This window comes from Leptopilina heterotoma, unplaced genomic scaffold (assembly GCF_015476425.1).
Source record: "Leptopilina heterotoma isolate Lh14 unplaced genomic scaffold, ASM1547642v1 Lhet_180, whole genome shotgun sequence".
NCBI classification, from domain to species: domain Eukaryota; kingdom Metazoa; phylum Arthropoda; class Insecta; order Hymenoptera; family Figitidae; genus Leptopilina; species Leptopilina heterotoma.
In genome coordinates this window covers 2089504-2112423 of record NW_025110897.1, presented here as the reverse complement: position 1 = coordinate 2112423, position 22920 = coordinate 2089504, and the positions used below count along the sequence as shown (strand labels likewise).

The following is a 22920-nucleotide window of genomic DNA, read 5'->3' as shown; positions in this document are numbered from 1 at the left end:
CAGTTCGGATAAATGCAATTCGGTAAAATGAAAGTTCGGTCAAATGATATTTGGGGAATAATCATTTTTATTGATTCTTTTTGCTCTAAAGGAGCATAAAAAGTAATAACTAATCATTTGACAAAAATATCAGTCGCGTTTTTAATTATGGTACTTCTAAAATAAAAAATAACGCAAGTGGGACAACCTTTCCCTAGGTTTTTTGTCCTACCGCAACTAAAATATACAAAATTATACTGGTGTAATTGAAATACATAAAAAATATTATAAGACAGATTAATATAAAAAAGTGACAGATGTACTCAACATTCACGCAAAGATAAAATATATATCATCGTTATAAACATTTGATTGATATGAAAACATGCGAAGTATATGAGAGCACAGAAGTCACTCGTTGTATTAACAATTGGTAGTTGAAAAGGTCTATCTACTTATTAATTTTCTAATATCTATAGGGGCCATCCATAAACTACGTTACCAATTTCTCAGACTTTTTAGACCCCCCCCCCTCCCTCCCTCGTTACCATTGCGTTACATGTAAAAATTTCAATTTTTGGACCCCCTCCCCCCTAAATTGGTAACGTGGTTTATGGATGGCTCCATATATATGGAACATTCCACGTCAACCGAATCAGTAGGCTGTCCAAAATTCTATGGGGCCGATCTCAAAGGTTAAGGTCTTAAAATGATCGTGTGAATGTCCTCTATCAAAAACAATCTGGCCTTTTGAAAAATCCTATATGGCGGAACAAATATGGCGCCCAAACTGATTAAAAATAAAATTTTGGTTTGAATCTTGTGTGATTCCGCGAAACATAGCACTCGCAAAAAGAATCCGCCATATTGGATTTTTCAAAAGACCAGATTGTTTTTGATAGAGGACATTAACACGATCATGTTAAGACCTTAACCATTCAGATCGGTCCCATAGAATTTTGGACAGACTACTGATCTGGTTGACATGGAATGTCCCATATATATAATCAGACTTTTGTCTGATGTACATTGCACAGGATTCAAAATTTTTAACATATTTTTTCTTCTTGTACACTAAGAAATCCAAAAATGACAACAATAAAAAAATGTCTGTATGTATGCATGCATGTATGTCCCCAAAATTTCGACCGCGCATCACTTGAAAACGGCTGAACCATTTGAAACAAAATTTAGCAGAGTCTTAGATCTTGACCCAGATTAGGTTTATAAATTTACAGATTTGAAAAACATTAATTAGAACGAGAAATATTCAATTTTTTCAAAAATTTTCAAATGTTACGTTTTTTTAAAAACTGCTTTTAAACTTTTTATAATTGAGTATTACTTGTTATTTAGTCACATTTTAGGATAATTTTGTCAAAAATAATGTCTTTTCACTAAGATGTAAGTATAAAAATGTTTTCGAAAAATTCAAAAATTTACAGGTGGCTACAAAAATTTACTTATTATATGAAAATACCGAGGGGGTAATTACTGGTTAAAATGGTGTACACTCTAATACACTAAATTTTCCTGCTATTACGCGTATTATCCAGTATTACAGGGTATTTCAGAACTATTACAGAACTATTACAGCGTATTACTGATTATTACAGAATATTACCTCTATATTATGTGGTATTACACTGACGTAATAATGCTCTATTACGTGGGTATTACGGGAGGAGCGTACACGCTAATACACAAGTAAATACCCCCTCGGAAAATACTCTTTTTTAAGTTTATATATGTCGTAGGCGAATAGAAAAATCCGTCGTTTAGCTTAATTCCTAGGCTTTGAGCTAAACGCGGGCAAATAGGAAAATGTTCAAGTAAATGACAATTGAGCCCGCGCGTGCAATAACAGCAAGTGCGCGCGGGCTCAATTATTCTTTTAATCGCCTGAATTCTTTAGGCATTTAGCTTGATGCCTAGGCGTTAAGCTAAACGCCCAAAGAGCGCCAGGCGAATAGAGAAATTGGTCTCGATTGATGAATAATAAACATTGAAATGAAATTTCAATTAATAATATATTGCAGGTATTTTGAGTTAAGAAGCGTTTCTAAATTTTTGTTTATGAATCTTTGTTTTTAAATATTCTTAGTTGAATTTTTTCCAAAATTGTTAGAAGCTTTAAATTAAAAATAATTTGCAGCTCGCGATGCCACCAAAGCTTAACTTGCTGCAATAAATAAAATGTAATTTTTTTCCTTTGCAATTGACTTGAATTAATTACAATAAATTATTGCAATTTTGTGAAAAATATTTTTGTCTATAATTTGAATTTTTTCTATTAGCCTGTCACTCTTTAGGCGTTTAGCTTAACGCCTAGGCATCAAGCTAAATGCCTAAAGAATTCAGGCGATTAAAAGAATAATTGTCATTTAATTGATCATTTTCCTATTTGCCCGCGTTTAGCTTAAAGCCTAGGATTGATGTTTTTAAAAAATTGCTTTTTACTTTAATTTTTATTGATATAATATTTATGTAAACAGACCCGAGTTAAAATTTAAGCCCTGATTTCAATACATTAATTGAAGTACTACAAACGCATAAAGTACTATATAAGTTGACAAAAACTGTTCTCAGAATTTGAATAAGTTAAAAATAACTAATTTTATAGTAGAAAGTCTGTCACTGATGCAAATAGGAATATTGTCCTAATGAAATAGTTAATGGTAACTAATTATTAGTTCTTCCAAGTCAAAATAAATTCCCGGCTATTTAAAACTTGTATTTTGTTCAAAACAAAATATGATTATTGACTTCCACCATAACTGCAATAATGTCCGGGTTTGTCCTCTATATTAAAATAATATGGTCATACTTTTTAAAAAAATACTTATGGTCCCCCCAATCAAATTTGGCTACATTAAATTACCTAATTGTATCTTGTCTTTAATGAGCATAATTTGAATATATAGTACATATTTACCTATTTTTATCACTTTATAGAAGCGCAGTTGCTTGCAACTAGGTGTATCATTAAAATTTATTTTTAGATTTGTTTCATCGTAATTTTACTGCCAGTGCAGTACGGCAATAATATAATTCTACGATTGGTTCCCGAGTATTATAAATAGCAAAATTTTAACATCATAATGCTTTAAAATTTAATCACAAGGTTAATTCGAGTAGTAAATTAATTTAGAAATTTTGTATTTTCATTTTAAATATAATAATGCTATGAGGGTGCATAAAATTTTGATAGTCATTTTAATTGGCCCCTAAATTCCGTAAATTAACTTAAAAAATTTTTTTTGAAATACTTTCTTATAGGGTATTAATTACATGCAAATAAAAAATTTTTAGAAGTTAATTTGTGGTTGTCAGAGACCGAGTAAAACTGCTATCGAAATTTATTGCGTGGTTATATACTATTTGGCGGTAAATTATCCGAATCCGATGTCAGAATTCAAAAAATGTCGTTATCTAAATTATTTACTCGTATATGCAAAAATTTATTTTAGACAATGCGCATATCTGTATATACAAGTTTTTTATGTAACTATAATTTTTAAACAATTATTTCATAATAACCTTTTGTCAAATTGATAAATACATAATTTTTATTGAATTTCATGGTAAAATTAATTAAAATCATATTTTCTCTCCATATAAATAGCATTAAAACTAAATCAAATATAACTAATTTCATGCATTGTTTTATAGTTTATTATTAACTAGCGAGAATTTGCGCGTGACTATAGCTTCTTACTCACTTTTTAAAAGAAAATTAGCAATTTTAAAAATAATAGAATGTACAAATTTTTAATTCAATTTTTTTTCAAAAAAATAAAATATGAATTGGAATATAGAATTTTAATATAATTATAATTAATACAAAACCTACAATTTACAATTTCTGATAATAATTTCTTTTTTAATATCTTAATTCTTAAAGAACTATCATAAAATTATGACTTAGAAATTATTTAATGAATAATTTTACTTAAATATTTCAAAATTAATTGAATTTTAATAGAATTGAGTTGAAAAGCACCTAATGCGGAAAAAATAGATTTTTATCTTTTTATGTCAAAAAGTAGTTTTTAAGTTACTTTAATTTCATAATTCATATTAAAAGATTTACAAAAGACTTAATACGTGAGCATTCAGAGGAATGTAGAATAGATAGACAAACATCAAACTGATCCAAAGTATTGAAGACCTGAGTAAAAAATTCATTCCATAGATGCTCACAAGAAGGGCATTCTAATAAAATATGAAAAAAGCTCTCCTCCTCACGGCGACAAAAAGGACAAATAAAATCTGAAGGAAAAGAATACGAAAACTGTCCAAAATTAATTCCAGAAATATATATATTTGTTTAGTATCCTGATCTGAGAAAAGACTCTTTTAGAAAATAAAGATAACCGTGAAGAAAGGCAGGATATTTGGGTACCCGGAAGCTGACGTAGTCGTCAGCATGACCAAGAACTATAATACCTCATTTTTACTGTCAATTGAAAGGCCTCTATAATTATTTTTCAAAAGAAAATCATCAAAATCAGAAATGAACAGCAAAAACAAATATGGACTCAAAACCTCCCTCTGAAGTACCCCTTGTGTAACTTTAACATAATCTGTAGGACCCTAATATGTCTTAATTGACACATGTAACAGCCCCCGAATAAAAACTATTCATAATATTAATCAGTTTCGTATTCAATCCGAGATTATATGTAATTTCTCCCACAATAAAGAATGCGGAACAGACGGGAAAGCCCCCTTCAAGTCAATGAAAGTAGCATAAATCACCGCCACTGGATGAATTTGAATTAATGATAAAAGTGTAAAAAGATATTATCGAGACACTTCTGCCCTTTCTAAATTCCGACTGGAACTTCGGAATCAAATTAAGGTCTGATGCCCAAGTTAATAACCGATTACAGATGATTTGAGAGAATATTTGTCGATATAGAGTTAAATTAAAAAGTGGTGAATACAGGCTTCACAGTCTGCCCCCTATTTCCCTAAAAGTCCCCTTTTTTAATTTTGGCCCCTAAACGTACCCTATTTTCAAAATTTCCCCTATTTTTTCGTCGCAGGAAATCAATTATTTTCAATAATTTTTAAGTAATTCTGCAAAACAATTATTCAATTATCTTGATAACCAACAATATTCTCCCTATAAAACCAATTATTTTAAGGATTTTTAATGAAATTCTGTTCCAAAATTCAATTATTTTGGTAAATATCAAAATTCTTCTCAAGAATTCAATTATTGTCAAAAATTTTAATTAAATTTTTGTCAAAATTTCAATTATTTAAACAAATAAAATACTTTGCACGAATTCAATTATTTTTATAAATAGCAAAATTTTTCGCCAAAAATTCAATTATTTTCAAAAATTTAAATAAGTTCTTTGCAATTCTTTCTTTCTTTCTCAATTATATTTTCAAAAGTTTATCGCAATTCAACGAATTTCAATATTTACTATTTTCATAAAATTTATCAACAGATTTAATTATAGAAAAAACTTTTTGATAGAATTCTACGAAAAGATTCAATTATTTTTATAAATAATAAAATTTCATTTACGAATTCAATTATTTTCAATTGAATCATCGCAGAATTTCAAATATTTTTAATACAATTTAAAATAAATTCCTTGAAAAATGCAATTATTATTAAAAATCTTATTAAAACTTGAGGAAAGAATTCAATTTTAAGAAACAGTCAATTATTCAATAAAACAATAAAATTCGTTGCAATAATTCAAATATTTTCATAAATAACATTTAATTCGTCGCAGAAAATATATTATTTTCAAAAATTTTTAATTAATTTTGCAAAAAAATTCAATTAGCTTAATAAACAACAAAATCGCATAAATTCTTCCCATAAAATCAATTATTTTGAGGAATTTTAATAAAATTCTTTTCCAAAATTCAATTATTTCGATAAATATCAAAATTCATCTCAAGAATTCAATTCTTTTGAAAAGTAATAAAATACTTAGCAGAAATTAAATTATTTTTAAAAATTCTCGTCAAGAATTAAATTATCTTTATAAATAGATAGGGAAATTCTTCTCAAGAATTAAATTATTGTCAAAAATTTTTTAAAAATTCTTCTCAAGAAGTCAATTATGTTCAAAAATATTAATAAAATTCTTCTCATGAATTCAATTGTTTTCAAAAATTATTATTTAAATTCTTCTCAGGAATTCAATTATTTTTAAAAAATTTAATAAGATTCTTCAAAAAGTTTTCAATTATTTTCTAAAATTGTTATAAAATTCTTCAATATAATAAATTTCATTAAAATTTTAATTAAATTCCTTAAAAGAAATTAAATATTTTCAAAAGTTGTTAATACAATAATTAAATTTCGTAGAATTAAATTATTATTTTTCGTACTTTTAACTAACAATTATTCTGTTAAAGTTAAAAATTAAAAAGTTAAAAAATTAAAGTTAAAAATTCTAGAAAATGTTAATTGAATTGAAATGATACGAATAATTTTGAAGAAATTACAGTTACAAATATTGTAACTGTAATTATTAATATCTTTAATTATTATAAGTTGTTCAATTTGAAAAGGTTTGAATTTGAAATTTTTGAACATCTTAATTCCAATGAAAAAAAAGTGATGAAATATTTATTTAAAAAAGAAGTTGTTGATGTTTTCGAATAATTTTACTTTTGAAGAAATTTGTAAATAAATTTAATAAAACATTATTTTGAGTATCTAATAATTTTGAGAGTGAATCAGAATATCCTTTAGGGTGAGGGAAAAAGTGAAAGTTGTGTTTGGAAATGAGGGAAAAGTGAGGAAAAAATAAATTTAAATTTTTGTGGCAACCCTGTATGAATAAATTATATTTTTATCTTTATTTAACCAATTTTTAATGGTTCCATAAAAGTCCTCTATTTCCCCTAAAATACTTTTTAGGGGCACTGTGAAGCCTGTGAATATATAAAATCAAATTTTGCAGTAGGTTTTCGTAAAATTCCTAGCTTATCTCATCTACTCCGGGAGCCTTGCCATTTTTACATTTTGACAAAGAAAACAAAATTTCGTCAATAATAATGTCACAGTGTAAAATAGGGTGGGATATCCTATTAGTTATAGAGATCAATAAATTATTAACTGAGAACTGTTAGTTATCATAGAGGAAATTTTGTCATTCAGATAAATTAACATTACAAATTTGCGAAAAATTAATTCTTTTTGAATTTACAATTTTCGAAAATTGACGAGAATCTTTACAATTCTCAAGTTTATTAAATAATTCCTTGCGATAAAAATTCTTATCAGCAAATAATTCGCAATAATTTAATTATTTTCTTAAATAATAAACTTTTGTACTACAGGGATTCAATTATTTTCATACATTATTATTATAATTATTTCCCGTACATCCATAGGATATCCGAAATATTCGGATGTTATCAGAGTGCATAAAATTCTGATGGTCATTTTAATTGGACCCTAAAATCCGTAAATTAACTTAAAAAATTTTTTTTGAAATACTTTCTTATAGGGTATTAATTACATGCAAATAAAAAATTTTTAGAAGTTAATTTGTGGTTGTCAGAGACCGAGTAAAACTGCTATCGAAATTTATTGCGTGGTTATATACTATTTGGCGGTAAATTATCCGATCCCGATGGCAGAATTCAAAAGATGGCGTTATCTACATCATGTACTCGTATGCAAAAATTTATTTTTGATAATGCGTGTATCTGTATATACAAGTTTTTTATGTAACTATAATTTTAAAACAATTATTTCATAATAACCTTTTGTCAAATTGATAAATACATAATTTTTATTGAATTTCATGGTAAAATTGATTAAAAACATATTTTTCCTATATATAACAGCATTAGAATTGTTAATACTTTTTCTACAAATATATAATAAACATATTAATATTAATTAATAAATATTCAGCAAATTTTTTTTCTAAGTCTACAAAAACTTTAAATATTTTGAATAGTTGCGGTAAAGAAAAATACATTTATTGAAGCTTTGTGATTCAGAAGTAAATCCATTAATCAAATCTTCCTTTCTTTTGGAAAAAAATTATATTTTTTGAATTATTATAAAAAAGAAATAAATCTCTAAAATACAATAACAAATTTTAATGAATTTAAAAGCTTTTCTAAATTACGTGAAAATTGAATATTGAACTTTTTTAAAATTTTAGATAAAAATTAAAATATTAATTTATCATTAACAAGCATTAGAAAATTTCTATACTTTAAACAAGAGAGTTACGGATAATGTTTATTTCTTAGTCACAATTATTTGTAATACATGGCACTGTTTTCAAAAAAGACATAATAATTGTTGACTATTTGAATTTTAGTCGAATATGATGATGATAAATATGATGTCAGGATTTTACACATTCAAAATGTCGGATCCAATATGGCGGCTGGTTTTTTAAAACTTGTTGGATTGGCTTGAAATTTGTTACTCGGGAGTTTTTAATATCACAACTCAAGTAAATTACAAACGATAACACAAAACAATACTAGAATCAATCGATTTCAGTTTAAATTTTTTTTTTATTCTACTTTATTTTGAATTTTAAAATTTTGACATCAGATTTATGATCAGCGACCATAAAAACATTAATAACCGCTGCGACCGAAAAATTTAGTCTATTTCACTGTTTCAATAATAAAATTACTTACGCTTACGCAGACGTAACCCAGTGGGCAAAAAACCATCATTGTTTTAAAAACGTTCCAAAAACGTTTTTAGAACGTTTCATGTCTGCTAAATAGCGTCCCAAAAACGTTATATGGTTCTAAAACGTTTTAAAAGCAATGGAACGTTTTTGGAACATTATTTAGCAGACATGAAACGTTCTAAAAACGTTTTTGGAACGTTTTTAAAACAATGATGGATTTTTGCCCACTGGGAAGCGTCTTTAATCCACTATAGAAAACACAAAAATATAAATTTTTAATTTTGTCATTTTTTTGAAAATTTATATAGGTACGAATGTTTTGATATTTTGTTTTTTTATTTCGTAGAATACACGCTAGAACTTTCAAGAGATCGTTTATGGAATCCTAGCATTATGACAATCGTTTCTCATTCCAATTTAGATTAAAACTGGACAGAATAAAAAATTGTCTTGCATAACAAAAATATTATAAAAATAAAATATATTTATATTTAAGACGCATATATATGATAAAGTGAACCTAAATGTTTTCTAAATTTTAAGTAATTTGATAAGTAAGTATATTTTTTATATTTACTGTTTACAGCAGGTACAATAATATTCAAAATTCATTTGTAAAATTCTATTATTAAATTTAAAAATTTATAGTTCATGCAATAGTAAAGGTAAAAAAAATCTCATGCAACACTATTGGGTCAATGACAATTCTTTTTATAGTAGAGACGCTAAAGAGTTAAATGAGCGATGAATACGTATTGACATTTAAGTGATTACGGATTAACTATCAACTTGCACTAATTTGCTTCTTGTGCATTAGTTAATTTATTAACTTTCATATAATTTTATGAACATAAACAGTTGACGTGTAACGGTCTCTTTGTGATTCCTTGAAACAGCGAGTATTATCCACAGCAGAGACAATGACAGTATGAATTATTGAATTTAGATAAATAATTAAAAATTAATTTACCCCAATGTTTAAAATTAATGTTACTAAGAACACTAGTTTAAATATGTTACACTCAAGATCATTGTTTAGTGTGGACAAGTTTTTTACTTCAAAGAAATTTAAGATACATTTAATGGAATTTTTTCTGACATTACAATAGTGAAATTAAATGTTTTTTATTTCTTAAATTAAGAAACGTTGTATCAAACTAAAAGAGAGGAAATTTTTGATGTTTTTAAAGCAATAGTAATGTTTAATTTCTTCATTAAATAGTTCGTTCAAAATTTAGATATATTTCATAGATATTTCTGTTTACCTGTAACTGCAGTAGTTTTATGATTAAATTATTAATGTGTTCTTTCTACTCAAAAATACAATAAAGTTTGAATTATTATTATTATTTCAGGAATCACTGAGTAAGGATCTAATTGCACGTAAGTTGAAGTAAATAAAATTTTGATACTCAATAAACATCATTAGTATGATCAAACTGTGAACAATAAGAAAAGCAACAATTGTTTAAAAATGTATTAAAAAATTGTTACTATCCTGATTTCTTACAATTTGAATTCATATTTTACAATAAATACAAACATTTTTCAAAGTCTGACACGAGTTTAGTCAAAATAATGCATTAATTTTTTTTTAACATTTTAACTAGGGGAGACCGAGGTGAGTTGAAACGATTTTTACATTATCCAGTATAACTCAGCCAAAAATTGTCCTATTTTTATGAGTTTTGTATTTTTGGATAGGTAATTTTGTGTAGTATGTGAATCAAAAATAAAAAATTCAAAAAGTTGTAAGGGTTTACTAAAAGATTGCAAAATCTAAAACTGTTCCCGGTGTTACAACTCACCTAGTACCAAGGTAAGTTGTAACACATGTCGACGTTAGTTGTAACAGTTGCAAATTTTGTGATTTTAATGAAAAAAAATCATTTTTAATGCTTCCTTTAGTTAGTAAAGACATCTTATTAATAGCAACGAATAAAACACTCGTTTTAATACATTTATTTACTTTTGGAATTATGTTATCACATATTTTGTTTTCTTTAACACTAATTAGATATTTTAAACCAATCTTTGGTATTTAATTACAATCTATAATAACAATTTGAGCTTTATAAAAGCTAAAAATAATATTATATAATATATTTTATAGAAATTTAAGAATAATAAAATTTTGTCTGCGAATTTTTAAATAATTAAGGAGTAATTAGAGTAAGAAAATTTATGGGATCAATATAAATCAAATTAAACCAAAAACTAAATTAAAAATGAGTAACAAGGTCAATTATAACAAAAAAACCTAAAAGTAGAAATTATTTTTTACTTTTGTATATGAAAGAGCAACTCGAAAAATGTTTTTATTAATATTTTTTTCCTTTGGAAAATATGAAAGTGATTTACACGAAAATTTGTAAAATTCTAAATACTTTTAAAGCCATAATATAAAACAATATACTTAAGCAAAAATCAAAACAGTCTCTATTCGATCAAGCACAAATTTTCGTAAACCTAGGTGAGTTGAAACAGCCTGTTACAACTCGCCTAGGTTTACGAAAATTTGTGCATCGGTTCGAATAATTATTTTTTATCTTAAATTTTGAGACTGACACAAAAAACAAAACCATTTCATGAAACTAGGATATCCAACAGTTATTAAGGTAAATATTAGAATAACAAAAATCTAATATGTGTCGAATAATAAAGTATCAAAATTTCGGCCGAAAACTTACTTTTAGCAATTTTTTTGCACACATATTACATACATCTCATAAACTTTTCTCAGGTGGTCAAGTAAATTTGCATCAAATAGTGAATCAAAAATGTAATAAATTCACGCTTTTCAAAATTTTTAAAAGGTCATAGCTTTCGAGAAATCGGCTTTGTTACAACTCACCTCTGTTACAACTCACCTCGGTCTCCCTTACAACACATTTCTTTAATAGGAACCTTTTTTTAAACAATTACCTTACAATTACAATTAATTATGTACCTAAATGTATAATTGGGAGCCAAAAGTTAATATTCATAATTGATTCTTATTTTTTTTAGAGCTTAAAATGGGATTCAACGCTTTCGATCCTGAGAAGAAAGGAGCAATTAAAACAGATCAAATTAACACAATTTTCAGTATGATGGGAAAGACGATTAATGCTGATGTTCTAAATGACGCTATTGCAGAAGTTGATCCCTTTGGTATTGTTGAATTTATTATACAATCAAATTCATTTTTGCTTATGAATACACTATCGTCGAAAATTGTCGGTCCGATCGACAGAAGTGAATTGAAAAAACACAGCTCCACTAAAATCATAATATCTTTGACAAAAATAATAATAGAGACTTGAATCTTGCAGATTTGGAAAGCTTTGTTTTTTTTAGTTCCTCAAATAATTAAATAATATGACATGTTTTAAACGTTAAAAAAATTAACCAAAACTTATCTTATCCAGAATTTTTTTTTCTTTATTTTTCTCAAAGATATCATGTTTTTAGTAGAGCTGTCTTTTTTAGTTTTAGCTTTCTGTACTTAAAAGGTTTTTAAGGGATAAAGTTTAAGAATCGTCCAAGTTGGAAGATTTTTTAAGCAGGGTATAATATTTAGTTATATAATATGTGCTATATCTCACAAGCCATTTTTTACTAGGTGCTGGTGAGTTAGAGTTTGAAGAATTTTGTACCCTAGCAGCAAAGTTCATGGAAGAAGATCAAGATGAGCAAGCAACAGTAGCGGAGTTAAAGGAAGCATTTAGGCTTTATGACAGAGAAGGAAATGGTTATATAAGTACAGAAGTTTTTCGGGAAATCCTTCATGAATTAGATGAGAATTTGTCTCCTGAAGAATTGGATATGATGATAGAAGAAATTGATGCTGATGGATCTGGAACTCTTGATTTCGATGGTAAAATATTAATTTTTCACATCCTAAATATGATAATTTATTTAAATAGTTAGGCATTTCATCAATCTATTTTTACATAACTTTACTTCTAATAATTAAAAAGTATCTAAAAAATGAAGTAAATAACTGTTAATTGTTATTAAACTGTTAACCTTGTTATTAATTTTTTTTAAATCTTGTTTCTCTTTTCAATTTCAGAATTCATTGATGCTATGACAAAATAAAAGACCACAGTACATCTACTCAAATTTCATCTGCAAAATGCGAAATTCTTGCAAAATTACACGGACGGCTTTGACGATTGTGCATTAAAAGAACTTACATTTTAGCAATAGTCTAAAAATTGTAATTTCGTGGATTAAGTTAAATAATAAGTATTATTATAAAGAATTTAAATTATAGAGAAATTGTTTTTATAATTCCAAACTAATACAGATAAAAACTTGGACTTGAAAAAGTTAAAGTGATAACTAAATATTTTTGAAAAAAATGATAAATTAAAGAGGAAAAAGAATTTTAATTTGTAATATTTTCTATTATATTTACTACAAAGAAACAAAGCATTAAACATTTTTTGCTAAATGTATTTAACTTATAAATAAAGATAATTACTTTAAAGAACCGCAAGCGTATTTTACTCCAATCCTAACAGCATTTGTAATATATTTAAGATATCTCACGAACAACTTTAATACTTTAAAGCCCTTCGGACATATGTGTCACATCTGCAGAAAGCTCAATATCTATAAACAAAATTAATATTTTTCATTCAATTTTGGTGCTTTTTCTTCAGTAAAAAGAAGGCTTCAAGCATTTATACCGGAAAGTATCTAAAATTTGATGTTTGAAAAGAATTATAAATTGTTCAAATTTACGAATTTTTAAAACATTTTGAATTTTTATGAAATTCGTTACCGTGTCAACTACTATGATTCAGAAGAACAGTCAATCTTACATATTACAAATTTAATGTACTTTTAGCCCTAAACAGATTTTGTTCGAGATTCATTGCTACATATTTTACTTCAGTGAATGGATTAGAAAGATTATTTTTGGGTAAGTTAAACCACCCATTTTTCTCGAAACCAATAACATTAGATTCCTTGAGTCTAATCGGTTTTTTAAATGTGTTACTCGAGGTTATTTTAAATATTCTATATAAATATATTCTATTTTAAATATTTAAAAGCAAAAAGCCTATTCTTTAAAGTTTTTTCAAAAATTTGTTCATACGCAATAAATCGCAATAAATCATATTCTTTATTATTTTGCTCTCTGACAGTCAACAATATAAACATACAGATTATCTTAGAACAGTTACATGCATACGCAATAATTTAGTCCAATAAGTTTTCAGAATTGTATAATTAACATGACAGATAAATTACTTTTAGTTAGATTATACATTATTTCGAGGTATATAAAACGATGTGAAACTTCATAACATTTTATAAATACAATAACTTGGGAACTAAATATTTCACTTAACATAAATAAATCGGAAATGTTTTCCTTAACTCTAAAGTTATTATTTATTCTTTGCATATATTTTGCTGCAGTGGAGGCGAAAAAATTAGGTAAGAAACTGCAAAGTAAATTTACTATTATTTGCTAGAATAAAAATTTATTATTACCTGAATTAAAAATTATAACTGTACATATCCATTGTTGCGTTCTCAGTAACTTTTTTAGAAACAAAATCTAATAAGAACTTGCGACATTGACTTTTTGCTCTTTTAACATTCTTATAATAAAATCTTCTGCTGGGAGTAAAGGACGATCATCTTGTCCTGATAATGTTATAATAGTTGTAAAAATACACTATATTTCATTATTTAAAAATTTATGACTTCAAATAGAAAATTATTCAGATATTAAAGATTAAAGTAATTTTAAATAAATTATAGTAAACAGATACAAATTTAATTGAAAGAAACATTTTTTGGGGAATCACTGAATTTATAAATAAAAAACTTTATTATCTTTAAAACTACAAATTTTCAATAGTCTTAGTCTGCAATACATGAAATATTTGGTTCATTAACCAAAATAAAAGTTGTTACTCGGTCTTTGAATAAATAATATTTTTCAAGTTTTTAATATAACCCGAATTTTTAATCTAGATTTTCAAAAAATGTTTTCCCCCCATGTAACGCAATATTGTATACATTAGCGCCATTTTTTCTGCTGACCGTAACAAATAGCTGACCCCTCTTCCCCCCAAAAAGCGTTACGTATTTTTTGAACGGCCCCGAAATTCTATACGAATTTCAGAGCAAGGTATTTTAAAAATTTTAAATAAAAAATTTGTTAGTAATTCGCTCGAATTTCGTTCCGAAATTTGTCCGAAAATTTTTTTATAAAACTGTGTAAATAAATTTCGTGCGAATTTCCATACCAATTTCTGAGCGACACAATTTTTTGAAAATGCAGATTAAAAATTCGGGTGTTATTTGCACGAATATTGGTGCGCAATAACGTTTAAAATCGCCACACGGATTTCACTATAGTAATTTCATATGAATTCGCAATTCGATAGGAATTCTATAAATGAAATTCGTCCGAATCACTTTTACCTAGGATACATGGGACACTATGTCGAAAACCATATAAAAACCCACCTCCATAAAGGAAAAAACACGAATTTTGATCGATTCTTATCAGTGATCCGGATCTTAACCCGTGAGCACGCTGAAAACACCCTAGATGTATAAACAATTCAAAAATAATAAATAATAATTTCGGGTCTGGACACCGTGGTTTTAGCATGTTAATAATAATAAATTTATATTTTCATATTTAATTAGTAAATTCAATTAATTTGTTTCTACGAAACTCTTATAATGTGATTATATACTAAATATATAAACATTTGCAGCTATCCCTACTATAAAAATAATGAGGAATCATGACAAAACATCAGAGTTCTGATTATTCGTCAGATTTTCTGATGCTTCTTCTTGACTCTGATGATTTGTCATTTTTCTGATTATTTCTGACAGAATTTTTAGCATGGATTTAATGTTTTGTGAGAACTCTATCAGCTTCTCACTTCACTTCACAAACCAGGCTGACCATACTAACTTGAAGCGTATCTTTTAATTTCTTCAAAATGAAGTTTCTTAGAATAAATTTTAGATATTTGGAATAAACCTTCAGAACAATGCCTTTTTTTGCCCACTCGACTCAACTCAGTCACTATGACCAATTTGATACGCACCTTTCTTTAACAATAGATTTTCCGAATCTATTGTGATGGTTTTAAAACAAGAATTTTATAACTTTAAAATTCTGCATTTTAACCTGATTTTAACTAATTCAACTTTGTAACATAAAAATTTAGAATCTATGGTATTTTACGATTCCAAATATCTAAAATTTATTTTAAAAAACAGTTGTTAAAATAAATTATAAGGTTTGGGTGATAATTAAAAAAAAGACAGAAATTCTGATTATTTTTCTGATGTTTTGTCATTATTTTTTTTAGCAAGGATCAATAGGAAGGAATTAAAAGCCTGTCTGGCTCAGCAGAGAGGTGGCGGTGGTGGGGGCGGAGGAGGTGGAGGTGGACCACCACCAGGAGGCTCGGGAGGTGGACCACCAGGAGGAGATGGACCAGGAGGAGATGGACCACCACCAGGTGGAAAATCAGGAGGAGGTGATAAACCACCAGGTGGAAAATCAGGAGGAGGTGGAAAACCGCCAGCTGGTGGAAAACCAGGAAAAAGTTAAAAACATATATCAAGGATCCAACATTTAAAACTAAAACAAGGAAGATCCACATTATTATGACGTTTTTATTTATGTAAAGTTTAAATTAAAATTATATTACTTATTCCAAAATATAAAAAAATATATTATTAACAGTTAATATATTAAATAATGTTAATTATTAATTAATATTAATAAAATACTATTTAAATTACTGATATAAATTTATAAATAATATAATAATAAAGAAATATACAAAAATAATTTTATGGTTTACTATTTATTATCTTATTTGAAGATTCATAACTCAAAAATTTGGACAATTAAACAAAAATAAAGAAATAGGTATTTCATACTTTTCATATGGAATAGCCTATTATGTACACTTGTGTTCATCCATGCCTTCCTCGGACGAACGTGTTGCACTCATATATTTCTATGAGTCCAACACGTTCATTCGACAAAGGCATCGATTAACACAAGTGTACAGTACTTTTCAATTATGCCTTCATAGTTTGAACGTGTCGCACTCATATGTTCCCATGGAAACATATGAGTGCGACACGTTCAAACTTGGAAGGCATAATTGAAAACTACTGTACAATGGTTAAATTGCGATTCTTTTGTTACTATGTTTGTCGAGTGTATTGAAGTAAGAATATGTAGAAATTAATGGACAGACTTTTTTCCCTTTGAAGAAATTTTTATTTTTAGCGTTATTTTAGGATTTTTGAGTTTTTTGACGAGGGGTTTCTCACTTAAAATTCCGCTAGATTCATTTAAACATTGCTTGACAGATTTTTACAATTTCATGCGATGTCATGCGTTTTGCCTAGCTCCTTGCGCACGCCTTCAGTGACAGACTTTATTTTATTTTATTTATTTTAAGAGGATTATTCCTATTATAATGAGAAGAAAATACTCTTCGATTAAGAGTAATATTCTTGAATCAAGAGGATTTTTGCAAGAGGAATTTTCCTTTCCAAATAAGAATATTTTTTTTCAGTGCGAAAAAATTTGGCCCGATCCATTAAAATTCGATCCAGATAGATTTTCAAACCAATAAGCAATGAGTTAACGGCATTCCTGTGATAACATTCCGTTTAGTTATGCGAACTTAGAAATTGTATAAGTATATACTAATTTTTAAAAGTTTATTGTCATTTATTTTCGTGTTTAAATTTTGCACTTAAAAATTATTGATTAAAACTTGAGAATTCTATTATATTCAATATTTGCAATTGAAATTCTTCAAAAGTTGATTTTTAAAAATTTTAATAAAATACTTGGAAAGTAATCAATTATTTTCAATTAAATTTTACAAAATTTCAATTATTCAAAATCTTTTGAACTGTACATTTCAAAAATTGAATTATATAAAATTATTCAAAAATTTTTTGAAAGAATGTCTTTTTAAAGTCTTTTTTTTTTAAAAAAGTCGTAAAAATTAGTCATAATATCTGAGGCCTGTTATATAACATCCTAGAATATGAGTCTCCTGACGGGATTTTCAAAAATCAATATTAATTTATCATTATGGTAATAATTTTAAGTTCCAATTTTTTAAATCCATTTTATTCTAATATAAACTTGATTGGTGAAATTATTATATCGTTAGTCTTCATAGGTGCGAGCAATATTAATACATTTGAATTTATTACCGAGTATAGTAATAATACACTTTGGACAATAATTTTCTGGACTATTTTAATAGAGAGGTTTTGCGTTAGTGAATCATTATTAGTTACTAATACATTGCGTAATAAAAACTCTTTTCAATTCCTGAGTGTTCAAAATGTATTTACTTTTGAACTTTTCTGATTAAAATATCCCATATACTTGATTAGTCAAGTTATTATATCATTATTCTTCGAAAGTGTCCAATATTAATTCAATTCAATTGATTACTGAGTAGACTACATTACTCCGAACTGTAATTTTTTAGACAGTCTGTTTTTGACTAGTGAAGAAAGTGGTTGCGCACAATGAAGTTTGTAGGAATATTTCTCTTCTTTTACATTTCCTGGAGTGAAATACTAGGATTGTCTGCGGTTATTGACCCTGAGTGGGAAACATTAATGGAAATATTTGACAACATGGAGAGAAGGAATTGGAAGAGTTATATTTCTCGGAGTAAAATAGAAGGAATGTCTCCCCTCACAGCACCGGGATATTCAGGATATCCCAGAGACGTCCTGGGGATATCGATTTGTTTTCGGAAGTTTGGATATCTCTGGGATATCCTAGGGACGTCCATGGATATCCAGAGGATAATCCAGGGATATCCAAACTTCCGAAAACAAATCGATATCCCCAGGACGTCTCTGGGATATCCTGAATATCCCGGTGCTGTGAGGGTCCGAATAGTGGACATTCGAAGAATTGGAATAGTTCGATTTTTGATGGATTAATGAAGTATTTAAAGGAGGATTCAAAATTGCACCAGGTTGTATTTGTTCTGGATAGTTCACAAAACAGTACGGATCCAATAATGGACTCTCTCATCACAACAGTAAATTCGCATTTCCCATCAATTATTGTTAGTCTCGACATTTATGCCCAGTGGGCAAAAAACCATCATTGTTTTAAAAACGTTCCAAAAACGTTTTTAGAACGTTTCATGTCTGCTAAATAATGTCCCAAAAATGTTATATGGTTCTAAAACGTTTTAAAAGCAATGGAACGTTTTTGGAACATTATTTAGCAGACATGAAACGTTCTAAAAACGTTTTTGGAACGTTTTTAAAACAATGATGGTTTTTTGCCCACTGGGCATAAATGAGCGTCTTAAGTGGGAAATCGTATTAAACGGGATCGCATTAACCGGGTTCTACTGTATTTATAAACTGATGACGTCATAAATACTAATCAATAACGATTTAGAGAAGTTCGTTTTGTTTCAAACTGCTACTTAGCAGGGGTGACTAATTTCTATATTTTCTATAAATGATTAAGCACCTATCTGAATTCTTAAAAATATATTGGAAGGGCATGTCTTACATTAATTATAAAATATCAGATAACATTAAACCTGATAAAATGCCGACTATAAATAATAACAAATAGTTTTAGGTAACATTCAAACCACTATGTTAACTTTTAAATTCTTGAATCGTTTAATTTCATAAATTTTGCAAAATTATAACATATAAATTTTACTGCATTTGCTTGTTAATAATTTACTTCTCTCATATAATCTTTCATTGGTATTTGATTTTGTAAATAAAAGTTAAATTATTAAATTTAAATTTGATTTTTAGACTAAAAATTAATTGCAGCTAAGTAAGTATGCAAACATTGCAAATCAAGTAAATTTATATTGATTGAAATAGGTGTTTGAGATGTTCGAGATGATTAGACCGAACAGAGAATGGCCTTTGAGAAAATCTGTAAACGGCTAGAATTGGAAGATACTTAAATACGAAATCTCGTGCCAAAATTTGCCTATGCTTTACAAAGCTTTGAAACATTTACTATTTTCTGCATAAAAAGTACAGACATCTAAACTTATTATTGCAAAAAAATATCTGACAATGGTAAGTAGAACAAAATAGATTAAATTATTTCCCATATGTAGAACATAATTGTAACATTACAGTAATATTAAGATGTTCACCTCAATGTAATATTGTTATATCTATATTATTTTGGAAATAATACTGCAGAAATATCCCACACAGCACTGAAAATTTCCTTAAAATTTATTAAAGATTTATTTGTGAACTTGGAAGAATTTACTTGCAAAGTTTAGTGAAAATTGTGTAAAGATTTAAATGTCTCACTTCAATAAATGTTTATTGTCAAACTTTTCTGAAAATTTAGCTTGAAATTAACTTTTCTGAACATTTAAATTACACTTTTGACTACTACTCTATTACAAGTGCGAAAATGTAGCGTTAAACTTTCCTGCTTTGACAATAAACATTTATTGAAGTAAGGCATTTAAATCTTTACACAATTTTCACTAAACTTTGCAAGTAAATACTTTGAAGTTTGCAAGTAAATCTTTAATAAATTTTTAGAAAAGTTTTGGTGCTGTGTGAGATTATAGTAATATATTGCAAAAAAAATTGGTGTAATTCTATATAAAAACAATTTATAAACTTTTTAATCTTATAGTAATATATCTAATATTATTAGTGCATTATTGTAACATTACCTTGTAAACGAAATTTAGGTTTAGAAATAAAGGGTTTTAAATTTTTATAATACGTGTTTCGGTTTACGGTTTTCTGTTTCAGATAATTTTTTTTCGGTTTTGGTTTCTGGTTTTTAGTTTTTTAAAAAATTCTGTTTCTTCGGTTAACGGTTTCGGTTGCCATCCCTGATATATAATGATTCTTTTCGTCAAGAAAATATATGTTAACATAAAGTTTTATCTTATCTTTTACTAAAAATCTATTCTTTACTTTCGAAGCTGTACGAAATGATATCTCTGTATATCTGTAATATTACATTGGATATTCGTGATATTACCTACAATATTACAGTGAAGTTATATAGAAATTAAATAATTTTAATTTCTTTTGATTCTAAATAATTTTTTGTTCCAGGATGACCTAACAAAAGATCAAATTGTTCGTAAGTATTACTAAACATAAAAAATTAATTGTCATGAAAGTAAAATGTCTTGTGAAAGAAATAAACATAATAAAAAGTTACTAAATTTATGAACTGAGAAGTTTTTTCACGACTGTGGCTCTAATATAATCGAAAAAGAATATCACTTGTTAGTAGTGTTATGTGTGTGTAGCGGTGGATTAAGATAATAATTTCATAAAAATGAAACATTAATAAAATAATTTAGACAGCTTTTGTTTTATTTTGTGTTAAAGCTTAGAAAATGTTTTTTCATGCTACTGTGAAGTAAATATTAATTTTTTTCTTTTCTTTTTATAAGTGCTGAAGAAAGCATTCGATGCTTTTGATCACGAGAAAAAAGGATGCATTGGAACAGACATGGTTGGAACTATTCTTTCTATGTTAGGATATGAACTAAGCGAATCTACATTAGCAGAAATTATCGCGGAAGTCGATGAAGATGGTAAGAAGTTATTTATTTAATAATTATATAACATGTTATAAAAAGAGCTGCCCAGTCAGAAAATGTCATTCTGATCACTAAATTATTTAGTTACAGTCAAATTACCTTCAACTTCAGTAGTTACGAACTTCTGCCATTAAATAAAATTAACATTGTTTCAATAAAATATGTTATATTATTATTAAAATTTTATTTAGCAAAGATTATCTATTATTAGATATTAAGTATGTCTCAATTAAAACGGATTTATTTATTAGGATCCGGTGAATTAGAATTTGAAGAGTTTTGCACCCTGGCTGCCAGATTTCTTGTCGAAGAAGATACTGAAGCAATGCAACAAGAGTTAAGAGAAGCTTTCCGATTGTATGATAAAGAAGGAAATGGTTACATAACAACAGATGTTTTTAGAGACATTCTCCATGAATTAGATGATAAATTATCACCTGAAGAACTGGACCTGATGATTGAAGAAATTGATGCAGATGGCTCTGGAACCCTTGACTTTGATGGTACTAATTTTTTCAAACTTACTTAAATCCTATCTAATGATAATAACATTGTATCTAATGATCTTCGAGACATAAGCCTGCTTCAATTCCTATAGGACATTTTCTCAGAATCGAAGTCACTAAAATTTAATAAATTTGAATGTTTCAGAATTTATGGAAGTCATGACAGGGGGTGATGACTAAATGTTGCAGCAGAGCAAACTTTCTAAAGATTATCATAATTATACCAGAGTATACGAAAAACAAAGGACCAAATAAATATAATGTTTAAAAAAGTGGCAATGTTAAAAATTAAAATAATAACGTGATTTAAATTGGATTAAATATTTTAAACATCATATGCAAAATTGACTGTTGTTAATCTATCTGTTTTGGATATGAAAACATTTTGATTTATCGCATTGTCGTCGAACATGAAGACAATACATATATAATTACTCACACGTGTTTGCGGCTTGACACGACACGAAACAAATGTTATTTATCGCATCCTGTCGCTTTCATATATATCAATTTATGTAAATAATATGTAAAATAAAAATAAAAAATTATTAAATATGTTAAAATATGTTAAATAAAAAATATGTTAAAAACAATTTAAATATTTAACTACCTTCAAGTTGATTTTTTTAAAAATATACTATTGTATATCAAATGAAAGGTCCCAGATGTACCTTGAAAAAATAATTTATAACATGAGCCATAATATGTTTGCATTTCAGCCAACAAAGAAAATCAATTTAGAATCTTTAATATAAAATTTTTTGAAGACATTTCTTTAAAATTGTAGGTTTGTTATTAAATTAAATATTTCAGAAGCTAATATATGTGGACGTCCGCATGAAAAGGGACCACTTTGGCACTATTGGACTTATCTATATGGGCGAATTCCTGACAAAATTTGGAAAATTTTGAGTGGTCTTACAACCTTTTTGGTGAAAAATTCGATGAGTTACAGAATTTTAAAGTTTGGAGTATCAAATACGTCATTTCGAGAAAAACGAAATCAAAGATTGTAATATGAATATCTGTGGATCTTCTGGGAAGTTATTCAGATAAGAGTTGTTTTAAGTCTAGTACACCCTTAAGATTGAAAATCAATAGGTTTCGAATTTTTCCCTTCCTTCGTTTTGAAACAATGAAAAAATAACAGATTTCCGACAA

At 27.2% G+C, this 22920-nt stretch overlaps 3 protein-coding genes across 4 annotated transcripts; all 3 read left to right on the top strand.

Moving 5' to 3' along the window:
• Positions 1-9369: 9369 nt before the first annotated feature.
• Positions 9370-13076, top strand: LOC122500039 (troponin C-like). The gene is made up of 5 exons (XM_043608736.1): positions 9370-9559; positions 9989-10016; positions 11643-11786; positions 12238-12492; positions 12691-13076. Exons 1-5 carry the CDS (start codon positions 9554-9556, stop codon positions 12714-12716), a joined length of 459 nt encoding a protein of 152 aa, XP_043464671.1. The 5' UTR covers positions 9370-9553; the 3' UTR covers positions 12717-13076.
• An 840-nt stretch (positions 13077-13916) lies between these two features.
• On the top strand, positions 13917-16388 carry LOC122500040 (anther-specific protein SF18-like). The gene is made up of 2 exons (XM_043608737.1): positions 13917-14069; positions 15980-16388. Exons 1-2 carry the CDS (start codon positions 13997-13999, stop codon positions 16222-16224), a joined length of 318 nt encoding a protein of 105 aa, XP_043464672.1. The 5' UTR covers positions 13917-13996; the 3' UTR covers positions 16225-16388.
• A 3270-nt stretch (positions 16389-19658) lies between these two features.
• LOC122500038 (troponin C-like) lies at positions 19659-22274 on the top strand. Of its 2 annotated transcripts, none has more exons than XM_043608734.1 (5): positions 19659-19739; positions 20757-20784; positions 21104-21247; positions 21505-21756; positions 21905-22274. In XM_043608734.1, exons 1-5 carry the CDS (start codon positions 19737-19739, stop codon positions 21937-21939), a joined length of 462 nt encoding a protein of 153 aa, XP_043464669.1. In that variant the 5' UTR covers positions 19659-19736; the 3' UTR covers positions 21940-22274. The 2 variants fall into 2 exon arrangements, with proteins under 2 accessions (XP_043464669.1, XP_043464670.1); XM_043608735.1 differs by lacking the exon at positions 19659-19739 and adding an exon at positions 20641-20692.
• The last annotated feature ends 646 nt before the right edge of the window (positions 22275-22920 follow it).